The sequence below is a fragment of the Zalophus californianus genome, chromosome 2 (genome assembly GCF_009762305.2).
Source record: "Zalophus californianus isolate mZalCal1 chromosome 2, mZalCal1.pri.v2, whole genome shotgun sequence".
Classification (NCBI taxonomy): Eukaryota; Metazoa; Chordata; class Mammalia; order Carnivora; family Otariidae; genus Zalophus; species Zalophus californianus.
Genome location: NC_045596.1, coordinates 117,296,149 through 117,315,795, shown reverse-complemented (window position 1 = coordinate 117,315,795; position 19,647 = coordinate 117,296,149). Strand labels below are relative to the sequence as shown.

The 19,647-nt window shown below is 36.5% G+C and overlaps 1 protein-coding gene across 4 annotated transcripts in view; it reads right to left on the bottom strand.

The window, feature by feature from the left end:
- Window positions 1-2,649: 2,649 nt before the first annotated feature.
- ELMOD2 (ELMO domain containing 2) overlaps window positions 2,650-19,647 on the bottom strand; it is a 31,068-nt gene continuing 14,070 nt past the window's right edge. For 2 of the 4 annotated variants that reach the window (XM_027600424.1, XM_027600426.1), the window contains exons 6-10: window positions 18,111-18,244; window positions 15,796-15,864; window positions 14,877-15,010; window positions 6,117-6,233; window positions 2,650-3,294 (exon numbers count right to left, since the gene is read on the bottom strand). In XM_027600424.1, the coding sequence (XP_027456225.1) occupies window positions 3,242-3,294; window positions 6,117-6,233; window positions 14,877-15,010; window positions 15,796-15,864; window positions 18,111-18,244 (507 nt within the window). In that variant the 3' untranslated portion in view covers window positions 2,650-3,241. Of the gene's footprint in view, window positions 6,234-14,876; window positions 15,011-15,795; window positions 15,865-18,110; window positions 18,245-19,647 lie in introns of all 4 variants that reach the window. The other 2 variants (XM_027600428.1, XM_027600427.1) reach the window with 2 other exon arrangements.

Below are 19,647 nucleotides of genomic sequence, written 5' to 3'. Positions count from 1 at the left end.
ACAGGGTCTTCCGGCCGTCAGAGCCATCTTTGTGCGTCTGCGCATGGCACGATAGACAAACAGGGAAAACAACACACCCCTGGGAGAGCGGCCCTTGCCCAATAACTGATGGGAGTTTTTATATAAATACTTTAGTCCCCTGACCCTCACCCAGGGACTCAAAATCCTGCTACACAGTATAATTTTGTTTAATACAAAACCCTTTATGGGATGACTTCAATTCCCTCACTCCCTTACCAGTGTTTCCTGGAATCACCTCCCAAATGAATGACAAATCCTTATCTTAAGGTCTGATTCTGGGGGAATCCAAACTACAACAAACCACAACCTTAGAGTAGCATGTTTCTGTCAAGAATACGGAAGAAAACATAGAAGTTCGTTTCTTTGCTGTCAGGCAGTAGGCAGTAGTGACAAGATGCTCCCCCTTGATCAAACCTTACAGTCAGGCTTCTCTGAGCTGCCTTTTTCTACTAAATCCTTCTTAGGCATGTCTACAAGGGCACAATTTAACAAGAATCGGGCTAAATAGGTTTAGCCAGAATCCCTCACCCTTGATAAATGATCAAAAATTCCTCCTCTACCCTTGATATTGGATCAATTCTCTTGGATTTTCTATGTACACATTTATATCATTTATGAATAATAACTTTTCTTTCTTTCCATCCACTTGTTTTATTGTACTAGGTAGGACTCTAGCACAATTTTGAATAGATGTACTGTGACAATTTGGATTATTCATCAAATGTTCACTCCTTAGCCCTTTCTAATAGAGTACATTTCCCTGTTCCATTGAAGTTGGACTTGACCATGTGACTTGCTATACGACCCAGGGAATGTGAGTGAGCAAAGGCTTGAAATCCCTGTGAGCCATTGGGCTTGTTCTTGTGTTTCTGCTGCACCATTAAAGAGCATGCCTCAGGTAGCCCATTGGTCCCAGATGAGTAATCACATGGAGCTGACAGGAACCGAACCCATGACCTGTATGTAAGGCCAGCTGAATCCAGTGGAGATTAGCAAAGCTGCCTGGTTAGCCTACCCACGTGTGAGGAGGGAATGCCTTTTTTTGTATGCCACTAAGATTTTTGCGTGATTGGTTGTTATACGTTGTTACTGTGGCAAAAACGGACGGATACATGTGGTGACATCCTTTCTTAATTCTCATCCCGATGTGATGTTCTACCATTAAATATATTTGCTATTGTTTTATAGATACATTTTGTAAAATTAAGGTAACCCCTTTCTATTTCTCATTTGCTAAGTTTTTAACATGAATGGATGTTGAATTTTTATCAAATGCTTTTTCGGCAACTTTTAAGATTATGTGATTTTCAAATGCTAATGTGGTAAATTTCATTATTATTATTCTGGGAATTAACCCAACTGAGTTATAACTGATCACACATTAAAACAGCATATCTATATGTAGTTCATTATTGATTTAATATATTTATTTCTGGATTTCAGTATGCTTCTATTTAGCATTACAGAATCTAAAATGACACTAGCACATAATTATTCTTTTTCATTGTTTTGGTTGGACTTGAGTCATCAAAATTATGAGTTTCATGAATTACATGGTGTCCACCTTTTATGTAGAAGAGATTGTGAAAACTGTCATTATTTTATTCTTAAATGTGTTAACTCGTCAGTGCAAGCCACACAGAACTGTAGGTTTTTTAATGGAAAGATTTTAAATTGCTGAATCCACATAACAATGCTAGGACTTTTTGCTTCCCTATTTCTTCTTGTACAGTTTTGTTTCGGTAAGCATATTTTTCTAGAAATGTTTATATTTCATCTAAATTTTCAAATTTTTGAGGTTATCCTTAATATATTTTCTTTTCAGTGTTTGCAGGATCTGTAGTGATGTTTCATATTTAATTCTTGATATCATTGTTTGCTTTCTTCCTTATTCTTAATTTATCTCACCAAGGTTTATCAGTATTACTAGTCTTTTCAAGCAACAGCTTTTTACTTTTGTTGATTCTATGGTATGCATTTCTATTCCGTGTATCTGGGCTCTTGCCTTTAGTATTTCCTTCTTTATTTTCTTTAGGTTTATTTTGTTCTTTGCCAAACTCCCTGAGATGATTGCTTTGTCTTAGTTTTCAGCCATTCTTTTTTCAATACATTCATTTAAAGCTATAATTAGTACTAACTTTAACAAGTACTGTTTTTGCTGTATCCAACCAGTGACATATGTAGTATTTTTGTTTAGTTCAAAATAAGATACATACACACACACACACAGGAATGCTCTGCAGCTGTACGTAAATCGAATAAGGAAGCTATGCATTAATATAAAAATGTGTCTAAGATTCATTGCAAAGTTAAGTAAAACATACTGCAGTGTAGTATGAATTATTCCTATCCTTTGTAAGAATGGGGGGTGGGAGTGGCAGCTTCTTTTCTGGTCTCATAACCAACTGCTATTACCCAATAACATCTTAAATAGGTAATTAGTGGATGAGTTAAAGTCATAAAAATAAAAATTTTCTGTGTATTTTGATTCATCTATAGGAACATGAATAAAGGATTAAATAAGAAAGACACTATTTCATGAATACAAATGACTTAAATAAGGGATGGGGAGGAAGGGAAGAGACGGAAGGATTAGGAGAAAGGCTTACATAACAATTTTGACACATTTTTTATTTGCTCACAACATTCCGAACAAAATGACATCACATTTCAACTATTGCTTTTACATAAGAAGTTAATTGTTTTATCCAAAGTAGACAAAAATCTATTTCTTTAAGTTGCCAACCAGCACTTTTTCCCCCAGGGAAAGCCACTGCTCATTTTTTGAATACATTAACAGAAACACAGAATTGCCCTATAATTAGAAAAAAAAAAGAAAAAAGAATTGTCCTATAATAGTTGGGTCTTAGCTGAACTACATTTAAATTTTTTCTTGTCAAAAGCTGAAGCCAGAAAAAAACAAAACAAAACGAAACAAGCTCACTCATGATTTCGCTCAGATGTTTAATAAGTCCATCAATCTTCATTAACAATCTGCTTGTGTGGAGAGGTTCATAAATGTGAAAATGGAAAGTAAGCCTCCCCAGACTTGTTCGTAGAGAAGCTGGGTGGACCATTTATCCTGAGAAAATAGCTGCTGGCCCCCAATCATTAATTCAAGGAGGATAATAAACATTATTGCCCTCCAAGCCAAACCTCTTCTCTTCCGTGCCATGATAGTGTGTAATCTTTCCTGCTCTGGTAACAAGCATTCCACTTTTCATTCATATAATGCTGCTCCTTTGAGCAAATCTTTGACCAAGTTCAATTTCACTGAATGCAAAGGGGAGAAACAGTACATAAACAATTATTAATACTGGAATAAAAACGAAGACTACGTATATTTTTCACATAGAGAAACACATACAAATCCAAATAGTTGTTAAAATAGAAAAAAAAACAGGATGGGCATTTTCAAGAAAAAGATCTTGTTTTCTGAACTGGTGCCAGTAAGACACTGATTTTATATCTAACTCTACCACCATATATATATACAAAGAGAGGCTGGTCTAGGTTCACTGATACACTGATATCCCCTGATTTCTCCTATTTCCTTAAAGATTGTCTTTCAGAACGTATTTGAACTACAACCAGTGTAATTCTATGTTTACACTATTCTTGTCACTGGCACACTCTCTTCGATCTGGCACACACAAAAATTCATTTCAACATCGATTCACTTTTCTGATGCTAAAGCAAACATAATTTTCCTGCTACTTCAATTCTATCACTACTTTGGTATTTCATTCATTATTATAGAAACAGTAAGATTCTAAATATGGATTTTAAGACTACATAAAATTCTAACATACATAGGTTGAAAGCAAGGAAAAGTAGGAAGGTAGACACAATTATGTTTTTCTTTTCATGTATGTCACTATGTTACATTCTAATTTACAAGCGGGGACACTTAGCTTGGCTTCCAGACTATCAGACAGTTAGATTTTATTGGTAGCTTTTAGACCACCTCACTACAGAATTTCTGAAATGGTTACTGATTATTTTAAGCAAAAACAGGACAATATCTATATTGTATAAACAGAGTTCATTTAAAGACCATATTATTGACCAAACTTTCTAATGACATTCTTAAAACATTAAAGTTTTTTTCCTCCCTAGAAGGGGAAAACTTACTTAAAAAGTTTCCCCTTTCATAATTGGATCATTCTTTATTAAGTATATTGACAAAGGTTTAAATCAGTTCAAGACCTCAGCTGTTGAAAGATTAAAATATAAAGGTAAGTATTTTGAGCATGGAAATTAAACAGAATTGCTTTCCATGTAAGAGTAAACATTCAATATATAAAATGAACTTTAATGGTTAGCACCTGATCCTTACCAGGATTTTGCTACATCTCCTAGAACTCTAGAGCTGGATAATAAAACATTGAAAACATTAAAAAAAATTAAAAAAAGAAAAAAGATAATCCCAAGGTTGCAAAGTCTCCTACAGGAAACCAAAACCAATTTTTAAAAATTCCTGTGATACTGAGATGCCAAACCACCATGATTTTAATAAAATGAACCCAATTTTTTAAAGTTTTATCCTGTTGAGAAAATAATAGTTTTAATGCTGCGTTCTCAATGTACGTGCTACACAACACTGCATCTGTTATTTTCCACTTGGATATTTTTTATCACTCTTCTCTTTGGCAAGTTTGCAGAGAGAGGTGTGTCAACAGACATGAACAAATACTGCAAGTCTCAGGTCTTGCTATACCACAGGAGTCAATCCTTAAACATTTGATATATACCATGTGAAAAGATGCACTAACTCTCATCATGTTTAAATTATGTCTCTCACAGGCTGGTTTCTGTACCATTTAAGAAGAACTTAGTAATTAGACATATCTTTAAACTCTTTTAGTTTTGCTAGGAGTACAAATTTCTAAAACACATAAGGAAGAAATTATTCCCATTAGAATCTCATCACTCTATAATCCTTGACAGCACTTGACGCCCTCCTGAGATTTGAGGAGAATAAAGCTATATGCAATGCACAGTCATCATCCTCAGGCTACTTTAGAATCCCACAGACCATTAACTCAAAGAATACCCATAAAGTCCATACACCATTCTCTAGAAACATTCTTGGGGCAAAGCAAAAAGAAGCAACAGTTAACAGTAAGTAAAATAAACCAACGTTTTAACGGGTATTTTTAAAAAGCTTTAGGTTTTCCTTTTGTTTCAGTTCAAAGACAGCTTTATGGAAATAGCCACTGTCCTTTGAATACAGTCAAGATTTTCTTAGCAAATACATCTCTTTTCATAAACGCTCACTGGCAGAGAAGCCTCATAAAAGGCCTTCACACCGAGCACTAACCACATTTCCTTCCTACCACGGACTGAAAAGCAAATACTGAAGATGAAAAAATGCCTTTAAGCTTTAAAATACCACTGTGATATATCCAAGTGTGGTATTTAAAAACAAAAAAGCTAGTCACCAATACTGTCATTCTCTCATTAGCTATTACGCTAAATAATCAGAGAAACCAAAAAGGAAGAGGCCACGATTGGTTATCCTGTCTGACGAGTCTATGCTTTTTGCTACGAATGAAGCAACATCAGGAATGTGACTGAGATGCAAAGAAAGCCATGAAGAACTACTCTTCCTGTTAATTAACCCAGGGCTAAAATAAAGCGAAGGAAATAAAAATCATTTCCAAACTGAAGCACAAAAAATCTGAAAGGAGCTCTGAAAAGAGACTGACTTGATAGTTACAACACATAAAAATGAAAACTGATTTTTACACATTTTAATCAACCAATTTAATACAAATACCTGATTTATACTTTTACACCAAATGGGCTAAGTCCCAAGTTCCAAACTATAGTTCGCAGGCCTCTACAGAAAGGATCTTTGGAAGGATAAGGTACCTTTGGAGAACAGTGTATAAATGACTGTAAACATACACTGATTGTCCACTAGCTTTCTTAAATAGAATTTCTGAAATATTTTTGTAGGAAATTATATATAACGAGTGTAATTGATCAGATTTCTATTACAACATATAAATTCTGTTGTGTGTGCAAAATGTGGTAGAAATAGAAGATACTACGGATGATTCATATTTTTAAAGTAAGTGATACATTACAATCCAGTAAGAGTCCTTTAATCTTTTCATGAAACTTCTCTCTATACATGTTGAAATACATAATGCTTTCTGGCTTTTCTTCAAACCAAAACTTGTCAAATTCATAGACAAGGTAACCTGCAGTTAAAGAAAAATAAAACATAAATATAGTGCTCAGTAGGGAAATCACAACCAAAGCATCTCATTTTAAAGTGCAGAATCATCCTTTAAATTCCACATTAAGATACAATAATCAGACCCTACGACCCAGCAATTGCACTACTAAGTAGTTAACCAAATGATACAAAAATAGTGATCTGAAGGGGCACCTGCACCCCAATGTTTATGGGTAATATCCACAATAACCAAACTATGGAAAGAGTCCAGATGTCCATCGACAGATGAATGGATAAAGAAGATGTGTTATATATACACAGTGGACTATTACTTGCATATCAAAAAAAAAAAATGAAATCTTGCCATTTGCAACAACACGGATGGAACTAGAAGGTATTATGCTAAGCGAAATAAGTCAGTCAGAGAAAGACAAATACCGTATGATTTCACTCAAATGTGGAATCTAAGAAACAAAACAGATGAACAAAAGAGAAGGGAAGGAAAAATAAAGTAAATTGAAAACAGAGATGGGGGTAAACCATAAGAGACTCTTAACTATGAGAAACAAACTGAAGGTTGCTGGAGGGGATGGGGGTCGGGGGACTGGATAATTGAGTGATGGGGTTTATTAAGGAGGGCACTTGATGTAATGAGCACTGGGTATTAGATGCAACTGATGAGTCACTAAATTCTACCCCTGAAACCAATTTTACACTATATGTTAACTAAACTGAATTTCAATAAAAAAATTTTTTGAAAGATACAGTAATCAGAAATTATATTAAACTACTAGAAACATGGAAAACCTTAAAAGAAATATTTTTGTATGTTGAAAATAAGCAGGAATTTCAATAACATATTTAGTATATTTACTGTTTGTCTCAAATATCAATAAAATCCCTCAAATGGAAAGAGACACAGCACTGTCAAAAGATACCTTGGGAATAGGAAAAAAAGTTATCCTCAGAGACCCCTGAAACACAAATATGAAAGTAATGAGAAAAGATTTGACAAGGATAAAATACATGAAAGCTGTTTGCTACTTGATTTATAAATCTAAAAATTATTTCTGCCTTCCTCAATGAACTATCAGCACCTTCTCTTTTTAAAAAGAATATATGAGGGGTGCCTGGGTGGCTTAGTTAGTTAAGAGTCTCACTTTTAATTTTCGCTCAGGTCATGATCTCAGGGTTGTGAGACAAGCCCCACATCGGGCTCTGTGCTCAGCATGGAGTCTGCTGGCCCCTCTCCCTCTGCTCCTCCACAGCCTCCCCCCGGCGTTGGCTCATGCTCTCTCTCTCTCTCAAATAAATAAAATGTTAAAAAAAAAAAATGAACTCTAAATAGTAGGCTTATCATTTTTGTTTTTTAACATCCTCATGATAGTAGCCAAATTAATCCTCAAAATGTTAACAGTACTTAATAAAAAATATGTATATAGATATATTTACAACCAAAAAACGTGAATTTAAAACCACTCCTACACTGTATTTGGATTCAACCAAATATATTTATTTAATTATTTAACAAATGCTATTATAGTGCTCACCATGTGCTCATGTGCATATTTACTCTCACAGCAATCCTATGATGCAGTACTACCTTATACCCATTTTACCGAAGAGGAAACGGAGTGTGCAGAGAGCTTTTACTTTTTTTTTCACGTAATCTCTGTGTTCAGCGTGGGACTGGAACTCATGACCCTGAGATCAAGAGTTGCATGCTCTAAGCTAGCCAGGTGCCCACAGAGCTTAAAAAACTTGCTCAAATCACATAGTTTTCAAGTGGTCTCTATTATGTAATAAATTAGACTTTGTTTCCACCAGAATCTCATTTCCTCTCCTGAAAGAATTTTTAAGAAGAAATAGAAGTGACTTAAGATTTTTTTTTTTTAGATTTTTAAATTTTATTTATTTACTTGACAGAGAGAGGGAGAGAGAGAGAGAGCACACAAGCAGGGGGAACAGCAGAGGGAGAGAGAGAAGCAGACTCTCCACTGAGCAGGGAGCCCGATGCGGGGCTCAACCCCAGGACCCTGAGATCATGACCTGAGCCAAAGGCAGATGCTTAACTGACTAAGCCACCCAGGCGCCCTTAAGATTTTTTTTTTATTTGACAGAGAGAGAGAGAGCACAAGAGAGCACAAGCAGGGGGAGCAGCAGAGGGAGAGGGAGAAGCAGGCTCCCCACTGAGCAGGGAGCCCTATATGGGATTTGATCCCAGGACCCGGGGATCATGACCTGAGCCAAAGGCAGACGCTTAACCGACTGCCACCCAAGCGCCCCATAAGTGACTTATTTCAGATAAATGGAGCAGGGGAAGATAGTGACTACATAAAGTGTGGCTAGACTATCATAATCACTTAATATGAAAAAAAGTAAAGTAAATTCTATTTTAGAACATTAGTCATAAATAAAGTAAACATTAACAGTTAAGAACCATGACATTTCGGGGTGCCTGGGTGGTTCATTCAGTCAAGCGTCTGCCTTCGGCTCACGTCATGATCCCAGGGTCCTGGGATCGAGCCCCGCATCAGGCTCCCTGCTCAGTGGGGAGCCTGCCTCTCCCTCTCCCTCTCCCTCTGCTGTGCTCTCTCTTTCTCTATCAAATAAATAAATAAAATCTTGCAAAAAAAAAAAAAACACATGACATTTCAACACTGAAATATCACTTCATAAGAAGGCCAATTTAAGAACGATCTCAGATTAATCTCTTGATATGATAAAACAGACATTTGTTAACCAGGATATGTGGGAAAAGTGAAGAATAAGCCCTTGCCGGGCAGAGGGATACCACTTGCTTCTCATTCCCAAAAGACAAACTGAGAATGGTAATCTTGTAAATATTTTTAAGTAGTACTTTTAATCTTTATTTCATTCAAAATTTAGCTTGTGTATACACTGGAACAATAGTACATCTATAGAAATTACATATTCATGTATAAATTGAATCTGTGCTCTCCCCCACCCCAAATCCCATCACATTGATAGGGATGTACAATAAAAAATTTAGAGATTAATAATCTGGGTAGTATGAAAAATAAGACATCTATCTAAACTTTATTGTATTTTTGTTTTAGTATTTTTGGCTATTATGTTTTAGCTATTTACCATTCATATAAGTCCTTTAGATCGCCTTTTTTTTTTTTTTTTTTAAGTGGGTTCCACACTGGGCATGGAGCCCAATGCAGGGCTTGAACTCATGACCATGAGATCAAGACCAGAGCTTAATCAATGGAGCCACCCAGGCATCCCAAAACTGCTTTTCATTACCACCTATGCAAATGATTATTTAGGTCTGGAACAAACTGCTCAAGTAAAAAGTACTAAAATTTCTTGCTTCAGAGTTGGGTTGTTGGTCTATAATGTAAATTGGTCTCAGAGAAAGACCTGCCTAAAGTCCTGCGACTATAATGGCTAAGTTGATGAGACATCAAGAAACTCCAGGAGATGACATCAAAATTATAGGAAGCTGGCAGGGCCTTACATGGCATAAACTATGAAATCTTTGCAGGGAAGGATGGAAAAGAGTTTTTCCACAAAGCACATCTGTTTTCCTTTTGACTCTTGGAGTTCTAAAACACTAGTATTGACAGAAATTCCATTAAAAAAATATTTTTTAAGATTTATTTATTTATTTGACAGAGAGAGACACAGTGAGAGAGGGAACACAAACAGGGGGAGTGGGAGAGAGAGAAGCAGGCTCCTCACCGAGCGGGGAACCCGACGCAGGGCTCGATTCCAGGCCCCTGGGATCATGACCTGAGCTAAAGGCAGAGGCTTAACTGACTGAGCCACCTAGGCGCCCCTCCATACAAAATTTCTAACTTTAAAATTCCCTGTGTGCTTTTATTGTCCCTAACCAAAGCCACAGGGGCACCTGATGTTTTCCAGTAGGGGTTAAAAATAAGGGAACCAGGGGCGCCTGGGTGGTTCAGTCGGTTAAGCATCTGCCTTTGGTTCAGGTCATAGTCCCAGGGTCCTGGGATCGACCGAGTCCCTCATCGGTCTCCCTGCTCAGTGGGGAACCTGCTTCTCCTTCTCCCTCTGCTGCTCCCCATGCTTGTGCTCTCTCTCGCTTGCTCTCTTTCCCTCTCAAGTAAATAAGTAAAATCTTAAAAAAAAAATAAATAAGGGAACCATAGGAATAGGGATTAACTGTAAACTGGCGTGAGGGATCTTGTGGGGTAATAAAAATGTTCTAAAATTGGATTATGCTGTTGGTTGTATAACAGCAAATTTACCAAAACTCAGTGAATTGTATACTTAAAATGGGTGAATGTTATGTTATATAAATTATTCCTCAATAAAGTTACTATTGAGCCATAAATTTTTTTGTTATACAAACGAGTTATTTTTTTTGGAATCACCAAACCAATCAGGATGACACTGGATATCTGCTTATATTTAAATGTACAAGAGGGTGACAAAGGAGCTAAGAAACTGAATTAGCACTCACCATTTCCAGCCTTGTCTATAGAGAACAGCAACACCAACAAAAAAGCAGTAGGAAAAAAGGGGGAAATGGGGAGATGGAGACAGATCACAGGGCAATCAAAAATGTGAAAGCTCCTCTCTTTATAGTTTTTTGTTCTATACAAAAACTATGACCTTGGAACCGATTTTTGCAAATCTGGGCCCAGTCCCCCAATAAATAAGGTATGTATGTTCAAAAGATAAAGTTTCAAATCATTTTCTAGTTAGAATATGCTCCTTCTAAGAAAAACAGACCTTAATTAAGACATAAAACTTTACTGGTAAAGGGACCAATTTTTGGGAAGAAACTTCAGTGTATAAGATTGAGAGGGTGAGGGGGTGAGGGTGTGTGTGTGTGTGTGTGTGTGTGTGTGTGTGTGTGTGTGTGTGTGTGTGTGTGTGTGTGTGTGTGTGTGTGTGTGTGTGTGTGTGTGTGTGTGTGTGTGTGTGTGTGTGTGTGTGTGTGTGTTTGCTTTAAATATTTCAAGAAATTTGGGCGCCTGGGTGGCTGAGATGGTTAAGCGTCTGCCTTCGACTCAGATCATGATCCCAGGGTCCTGGGATCGAGTCCCACATTGGGGTCCCTGCTCCTTGGGAGCCTGCTTCTCCCTCTGCCTCTCTCTCTCTCTGTCTCTTATGAATAAATAAAATCTTTAAAAATAAATAAATAAATAAATTTCAAGAAATTTGAAAAGCATAAGCTTCATTTGCAGGAAGATTTACAGCTCTTATGGATCTGAACTGATAGAAACAAGGCAACTGAGAAGGCCCTATGATGACTTCTGTACCTCAGATATTACTGTGATGCTCTTCTTAGACAAGCCAAACAAGATGTTGGTGCTGAGGGCACTGAGATCAACAGTATCCAAAGATACTCACATTACCCATAATTAGGGGAAAAAACCATAATTAAGATGTCATTTTGCACCGTCTTCCTACCTACCACACTCCTGTATTTATTTAAATATGGCAAAATGTTTAATTTGGGGGAGGGAAGAGTTTATTTCTTCCTTTTTATATTTATGTTCAATGGACAGCATTAAATAAGCATGTATTTCATAGAGAAAACAAATATCAGAAACTATTAGTGAAGTCTCAGGAGTTTAGACACTATGCTAAAAGTCAATGAGAGATTTAGGGGAGGAAATCAAACAAGACTAATGGGGGAAAAACAGTTCCCCAGCAACAAGATGAGAAAAAAAGACCCGGGGAACAGGGAAAAAGAAGATGCAGATTTGGATTAAAAATCTGTTCAAAATGCCCAACCCCTAAAAAAAGAGACTGGCTGAGGTTGACCCAAGGGAAGCGTCTTTTCCCAGCTCACAGGATGAATATACAGTCTGAGTCTATAGTAAAGGATAGGTACACTGGGACTACACTGACCCAGTTTCATTATTTATATCGGGGAGCAGCCATGGCGTGGAGACATCTGCAGTAGGGTCAGGAAGGACCAGGAGGGTGCTTAAACAAAGCAACAATGACAGCTCTGCAAGGGTAAAGGAAAGCATCTCATGCCTGCTAGGAATCTTCAGTCCCGCCAGGCAGAATCATCAGCGATGGTCCTAGGGACCTGAAAAACCTGTCTCTCCATCTGAAAACATGATGCATCGACTGCTCCTTTGTGTAATCATCCTCCCCATATGATCCTTTATCCTTATCCATTAAAAAAAAAATCTAGACATACAAATGGTGGGGGTTAAAGAGGTTGGGCTAAAGATGTACACTTTGGTATCACTAGTACATGCATGGTTTATCAAATGGCTCAAATGGTTAAGCATCTGCCTTCAGCTCAGGTCATGATCCCAGGGTCCTGGGATCGAGCCCCACATCGGGCTCCCTGCTTGGCGGGGAGCCTGCTTCTCCCTCTCCCTCTACTATTACCCCTGCTTATGCTCTCACTCTGTCAAATAAATAAAATCTTTAAAAAAACAAAAAACAAAAAAAACGGGGGACTTAGGGATCACTTAGGGACAGAATGAAGACTCAAGAGAGAAGGGGGTCCAGGGCTGGGCTTTGAGGTGCTCCTACATTTAGTAAGGGAGTGGATGAAAAGTTAGCAAAAAAGTCTATAGAATAGCGAGGGGGCCAGAGAAAAGCCAGAAGAGTGTGCCATCAGAAAAGCCCAGATGATGTTTTAAGATAAGAAAAGCATGGTGATCTATGCTTAGTGCTGCTAAAAGTATCAAATAACATGGGGAGAAAAAGGTGGCAAGTGGATTTGGCAACAAAGGATTTTCATGTATTTGTGAAAGTCAGTATAGTGGGGAGAGAAACTAAACTGGAGTTAGAAAAAAATTAGAAGTGAGGGAGTGAAAACACTTATTTGAAAAGTTTTATGATGAAGGGGAGCAGATAACTGGATTGGTATCTGGAGGTGGACGCTGCATGAAGGGAATGTTTTGTTTCGGTCTTGAAAATGGAAGCTCTATAAATGCCAAGACTTTTGCCTCATTTCTGCTCTATCCCCAGTGCCTAGAACAGCAACTGACACCCAGTGCATAAATGCATGAATGGGAGGAAGAAGCAGGTCTCTAGTTTGACAGGGATGCTCCAAAAGAGAAGGAAAGAAGAATAATGCAAAAAGAAATGGATAACTTAAGGAACAAAGTCTCTGGTAAGACTTCCCAGAGAAGGTCACGTCTAAACTGAGATTTGAAAGATGAGCAGGCACCACCTGGACGAAAGGAAGAAGTGAATGGGTATTCCAGGTGGAATGAAAGGCCCAGAGTCAAAAGAGAGCATAATAGATTTGCCTGACAAAAAGGCCAGCGTGCCCACATTTCAGACTGTGGGGAGCTGGTGTTTGGTAGGAGAATGAATCTGGAGAGGTTTCCAAGGTACGGATCATGAAAGGCCTTGTAATGGAACCTTTTGAAGAACTGTAGGCAATGGAGCAGAATGGTTCGATTTTCATTTTAAATCATTCTCTCTGCAATGTGGAGAAGAACTGGAAAAAGGTCATCACAGAAAGACTACTGAAAAAGCTACTGCATATTAAGGAGGGCACGGATTGCATGGAGCACTGGGTGTTATACGCAAACAATGAATCATGGAACACTACATCAAAAACTAATGATGTAATGTATGGTGACTAACATAACATAAAAAAATTAAATTAAAAAAAAAGAAAAAGCTATTGCAGTAACCTAGTAACAAAGGCCTCATGCTGCACACAGTTACAGTGGGGATGGGAAACGCAAGAGAAATTTAGCAATCAACAAACCTGGAACAAGGGATTAAGTGAAGGCAGGGGAGGCTGCGGGAAGGAGAGACTTGGATGATGCCTTCAGCAATGGAGATGACGAAGTTATGATTTGGCCGTTTATTACCTAATTAGTTTCCTATATCCTGCCAACATGCAAATGGCATTCTAAAGACACAAAAAGATCAAGAAAAGTAGAATGTGAAACTAAGCTGGGTTTAAAGTCTTTGCTTCTGAGCAATAGCTTCACAAGATAAATTCATTTAATTAAACCTTCAGGGTGCAAATATCATCACAAGAAAACTTAATGGAACAATGGTAATAATGACTGCATTAGGAACAGTTAGTTATGAAGTACCCCCAATCTAACACAAGAAAACCTGGCCTTGAAATGGGGGGTGGGGGGCGGGGAATGTTCCTTTAAATTAAATTTCTTTATAAGATTAACAAAATAATGTGCAAATGGTCTGTCCTTGACTCAACAGCATTCGCTAATCAGTATTCAAGAGGGAAAATGCATTTTACAGTTGACTGGAAAATGGATGTCTACAGGAAAACTGCATAAATCCTGAATTTACATATATGTGAAAAAACGGTCTTGCTAAATTTTTTTATTTAGCAAATACAGAAACTGATGATAAAATACTCTTGGGGACTCATCTTCCATTATTTCTCTGTTTTTCTTTTTTCTTTCTTTTTAAAGATTGATTTATTTATTTGAGAGAGAGAGTGCATGAGCAGGGAGGGGCAGAGGGAGAGACCTAGCGTGGAACCTGATGCGGGGCTTCATCTCATGACCCTGAGATCATCACCTGAGCCAAAACCAAGAGTCAGATGCTTAACCGCCTGAGCCATCCAGGCACCCCCATTATTTCCATTTTTCAAAGATCCTAAATAAATAATAAATAAAATGACAAGCATAAGTTAGACATTTAGTAGAAATATTATATCTAGAAATGTCTAGCTTTAACTCATTTTAATACTCACAATAAAACTGATGAAAGTGTTCCATTGTTGGTACACCAGGAACAAAGTTGTAGAGATGAAACTTCAAAGCTTCACTTTTCAGCAAGCTGTAAGCCATCTCGGTAAGGTTGATTCCAACTATTGCATAAGAATACCTATGTCAGAAACATTACCAGTTATATCAGCTAGCCAAATAGCTCATAAAATAAATGTAAAATTATGCAAGAAGTTAGTGAAAAATTACTCTGATGCATTTCTAATACAGTATTGGTTTTATGAACAGATAAAAGATTTTTGTTCTTTTAGAGGCTGTTGATTTTCTGGATATAATCTAAGAAGTGATAATGAAGCTTTGGCCATACAAATACGAAAAACCAAAATCCTTAAAAAAAAAATAAAAAGAGTACACTCTCATTGGTTTCTAAAATACACCGGGTAATCTGACATTTTCTCCTCCATTATCAGGGTATTTATTCTTATGATGTAATGTTGTTATAATGTTTTTTCAAAGGTAGGTATTGTTGGAATATAAAAATAAAATAACGATAACGCCCTTAGTAGGACCACAGTTGCATTTCACTTTACAATTTTCAGAGCTATTTCTCATTTTTCTATTTCAATGTCAAAGCTATTTCCATGTCAAAGCTATTTCCTATTCCTATTTTCAAATCTATTCCTCAACAAACTTTCATAAAGTCCCTTACCTCCATTTTATAGACAAACTATATCTTGTGACAAAAAAATATTGAAGTAATACAAAATTGGTGTATGATAACATTTCGCCTTAAAAATAATGTATCATGCAGTATCTTCTACAAAGTTCTTATTAATAAAAATAATCTCATTTTAAAAAACACCTCAAAATACTTTCAAATTCAGATAATCTAATCAACATTTTAAAATTCAAGAATTTACAGTTTCTTTGATGTATCTGGCTTACCCTAATTTTGGATGATTTGAACGGGAAAGAATCTGGTGAGCTTCACTGGTATAATTTTCACTGAAATACCTTTAAAAAGTTGAAGAAAAATAGTAAAATTAACATACATTATTCAAATTGAAGATATCCAGAAGAAATTTAAAAAGGTACTGACCAAGATGATAGTCTCAGTACTGCCACAATCATCCCAATCTCCACCTCAAATCACTTCAGTGACTCAGAAATGCTGGTGAATCAAAATTTAATTCTGAGGGTTCAGGCCTATCTAGTTAGTACAGGACATGGGTCCTTGGCAATGCTTTATTTTAAAAATAAATTATTTAACAAGAGACTTTCTACCTAGCTTTAAAAAAGAAATCTAGAGTTCTTTTTGTTGTTAAATTTTCTATAAAATAGTCTGTGTGTACCTGTTGAGACATTCATCCTTTCGCCTCAGCTAACTCCTTCTATCGTAACTGAAGCCCATATTGTTTAATGCCATTTTCTGTGCAAACAGAAGAAAGGCAATAACCTTTCTTTTGCACTAAAAAAGCCCTCCTTGGTCAGTGGTATAACTGAAATCCTGGCCATAAAACGAAGTATTTGCAGGTACAATGGAGAAATACATAAAACTACCTATTTGTAGGCTCACACATCCCGTTGGCTTATACTAATGCAACTTCTTTGAGTTCTTCAAGAGAGGGACTAAATCTTCTGTTCAACCTCCTGGGTCAGCTCATGATGCACTGGTACTGAGGCACATATACATATATGATGAATGACTGGGTGTTTGTATAAGGATAAGAAGTAGAATAAAAAGTGGATTCCCATGGCTCATTTAAATTTTAGAAGTCACAATCATTGAAATTTTCATAAAGCATAGAAATTTCTAACCAAGTTTTCCCATTTTCCTTCTACAGATTAATACCATAGACTTTGATTTTTCTTTACTGGCTAATTTTCAACCCATTAAAACAAGGGTTGTTAATTCAGAAGTCCATGACTGAAGGATCATTCATGAATGAAGGGGTATCCATGAGGTTCAAATATCTGTGTAGTTTGCAAGTACCAAGAAGAAAGATGGTCTTTAAAGGCTAAGAACAAAGATACTATGTGTTCTGAAAAACAATGAATTTCAAAATATTTTATAGTTTTTCCAAGTGGAAACAAACCGCATTTATTCTACTTCAATTCCAACTGGAAGTTTGTTTATCAAAGTAGAAAACAGGCAATCTCATCTTTTGTAATTTTATTTTTAAATTTTTTAAGACTATATTTATTTGAGAGAGTGAGCGAGTGCACGAGTGAGGGGAGGAGGAGAGGGAGAAGCAGGCTCCCTGCTGAGCAAGGAGACCAATGCTGGGCTTGACCCCAGGACCCTGGGATCATGACCTGAGCCGAAGTCAGACCCTTAACCGACTCAGCCACCCAGGTGCCCCTGTAATTATTTTTGTATTGTGTTGTATCTTTGGCAGGTAGACTTACAGGGAATCTTTATAATATTTATACTTATAAAATTTAGGTATTACAGAAAATTAAGTACTTTTATGACTGGAAAAAATTAGAGATACTGAAACTCTACTGTATCTTCTATTTTCCCCCAAAATAGCTTTATCCATACAGACCTAGTTATTCTCAATATTAATAATTTAGCACAGTTTTAGGACTAATTTTTTCACAGTAACAATTATCCAAACTTTGCTAATGGTTAGGTTTCCCATTCTAGGCATTTTATGGTCTATAAATCACAGTTCAAGGACAGACACTAACACTGAAATCTTTTAATTTGCATATCCACATCCATACTAATCTAGTTTACTTTCTAGAATAGTTTTGGCCATCAATTCTGATTTTAATTACATATTTTGGGATTTCATGTATGTGCCCAAGCATAAGTATTAAAGGAGAAAAAAAAAGAGAGTTCATATAGGCTCTGAAAAGTAAGGGCTTTAGATCACTTATCACAGATGTTGAAGAGTAAGTGTGAAGAGACGTTATTAGTATCAAGTTATATTTCCCAAAATGGAATTAAGAGAGCCAAGAGAGAAGAGGCAAGAAGATAAAACAAATAAAAAGAGTATACGTGATTCCTTACGAGGTATCAGAAAGAGAAAGGAAGAAAGGTATCAGTAAGTAAAGAAATCACACACACATACAAAATATGTTTCCCATGTCTTCATATTGTTGCCAGCACATTAGTAAATACTTTAAGCACTGTAGCTATTAAAATTCAGAGACAGTGTGAGACGACTAGGTCAATTCTTATTAGAATTTAACAATATTGGAGGTTACCCATCATTTCACTTAGAGAAGAAGAAAAAGTTTATTTCACTTACACAAGATTGATTAATCCAAGTATGCCCATGCCTCTGAAGTCAGTTTTGGGATCATCACCCTGGAAACCAATGTCAGCCCACTGCTTGGAGATTCTAGCCTTCAACTTTTTCGTGGGCATTAGAAGATTCCAAAGCTGTACAAACATACTTCCATATTACAAATAATAGCGATGTTCTTAATTTACTAAGACATTTTTCTTCTCATAGCTGACATACAAGTAAGTTGAATGCTTTCAATTAAACAGCTTTAGTAGATAAATCATAGGGGTTCAACAAAGACTGTATTTAGAGAACTTATCAATTACCCTAAAAAACTTTACTTATTCCAATTTAAAAGACTAATATTAAGAATAGTAGATTTGAAAAAAGTGACAAGTACACAGAAATCGAAAACAATGAGATATCTTTATTTACTAAAGTAATATATATATATATACACATACATACACACACACACACACATATATATATATACCAGGACTGGTAAACTGCCTCCTTAAGAGAAAAAACAAAACAAAACAGAACAGTGTTAGGTACTTGGTCCTTCGCTCAAACACTACATACTTAAATAGGCTCCACTCTAATGGTGGGTGATTGGTCCCTAAACAGAAGAAGGGAAACGGAGGGAATCACGAAGAAGTAAGACTGACAGGATTTCAATCCGTATGATCATTATTTTACAAATTTTCATAATTTTAAAAGAAAAAATAATATGGCTTGGTTTTAAGTAAATATGTTCCTTAAGACTGAGCACTTAAGAACAGCAATCAAATATTAGCAACAAACTAACCAACGCAAAACAAAGTTTAAAAAATTTAATCATTTTCTAAATTCAACACCACAAGTCATCAAACAAAGCAGACTTACAAAAGTTGTTTAAAAAGTTTGTAAATATTTGCAGAACAGAAATACTTGCATGTTTTTTTCCATTTCACTACCATTTCAGGCATTGTTGAGTAAAGGACTCCTAATGAAAGGAGTATCCTGTCACCTAAAATAAAATGTGAAGACTTGTGACCTTACTTTAAGACAGGGTCAGGACTCTGGCCCTGAAGCTAATCCAATCATTAGATTGGGTTTTTATCTGGTCCCTTCTCCTTTTACTAACACATCAGTGTCTCTCCATGGGTTCAGCAAGGGGTTTGATTATGCCAGTGATAAAGTCTCAGTGATGTGGGGAGAGACACAATAAAACCAGTAATAGTCAAATGTTAATATGCATAAATAATCAAATTTCTGGGTTCTACCCCTGGAGATTCTGATTTCATGGGGCCAAAGTGGAACCTTAAATTCTAAGTATTAAGATATTGGTTAACTGTAGTGAAGGTGGTCCTTAAACTACACTTAAAGAAACACATACCTACATAGCTCTTTACCCACGGAGACTGCAGAGTATATGCAGTGGCTAAGTGATTCACCGCCGGCAACTGGCTCCTTACCTTTAAAACTGAGTCTCATAATGAATCAACAAGATAAAAATTCCCTTGATTAAAATGCTAGGATGTGTATTTTACCCCTTCTAAAGGGAAGGTAATGT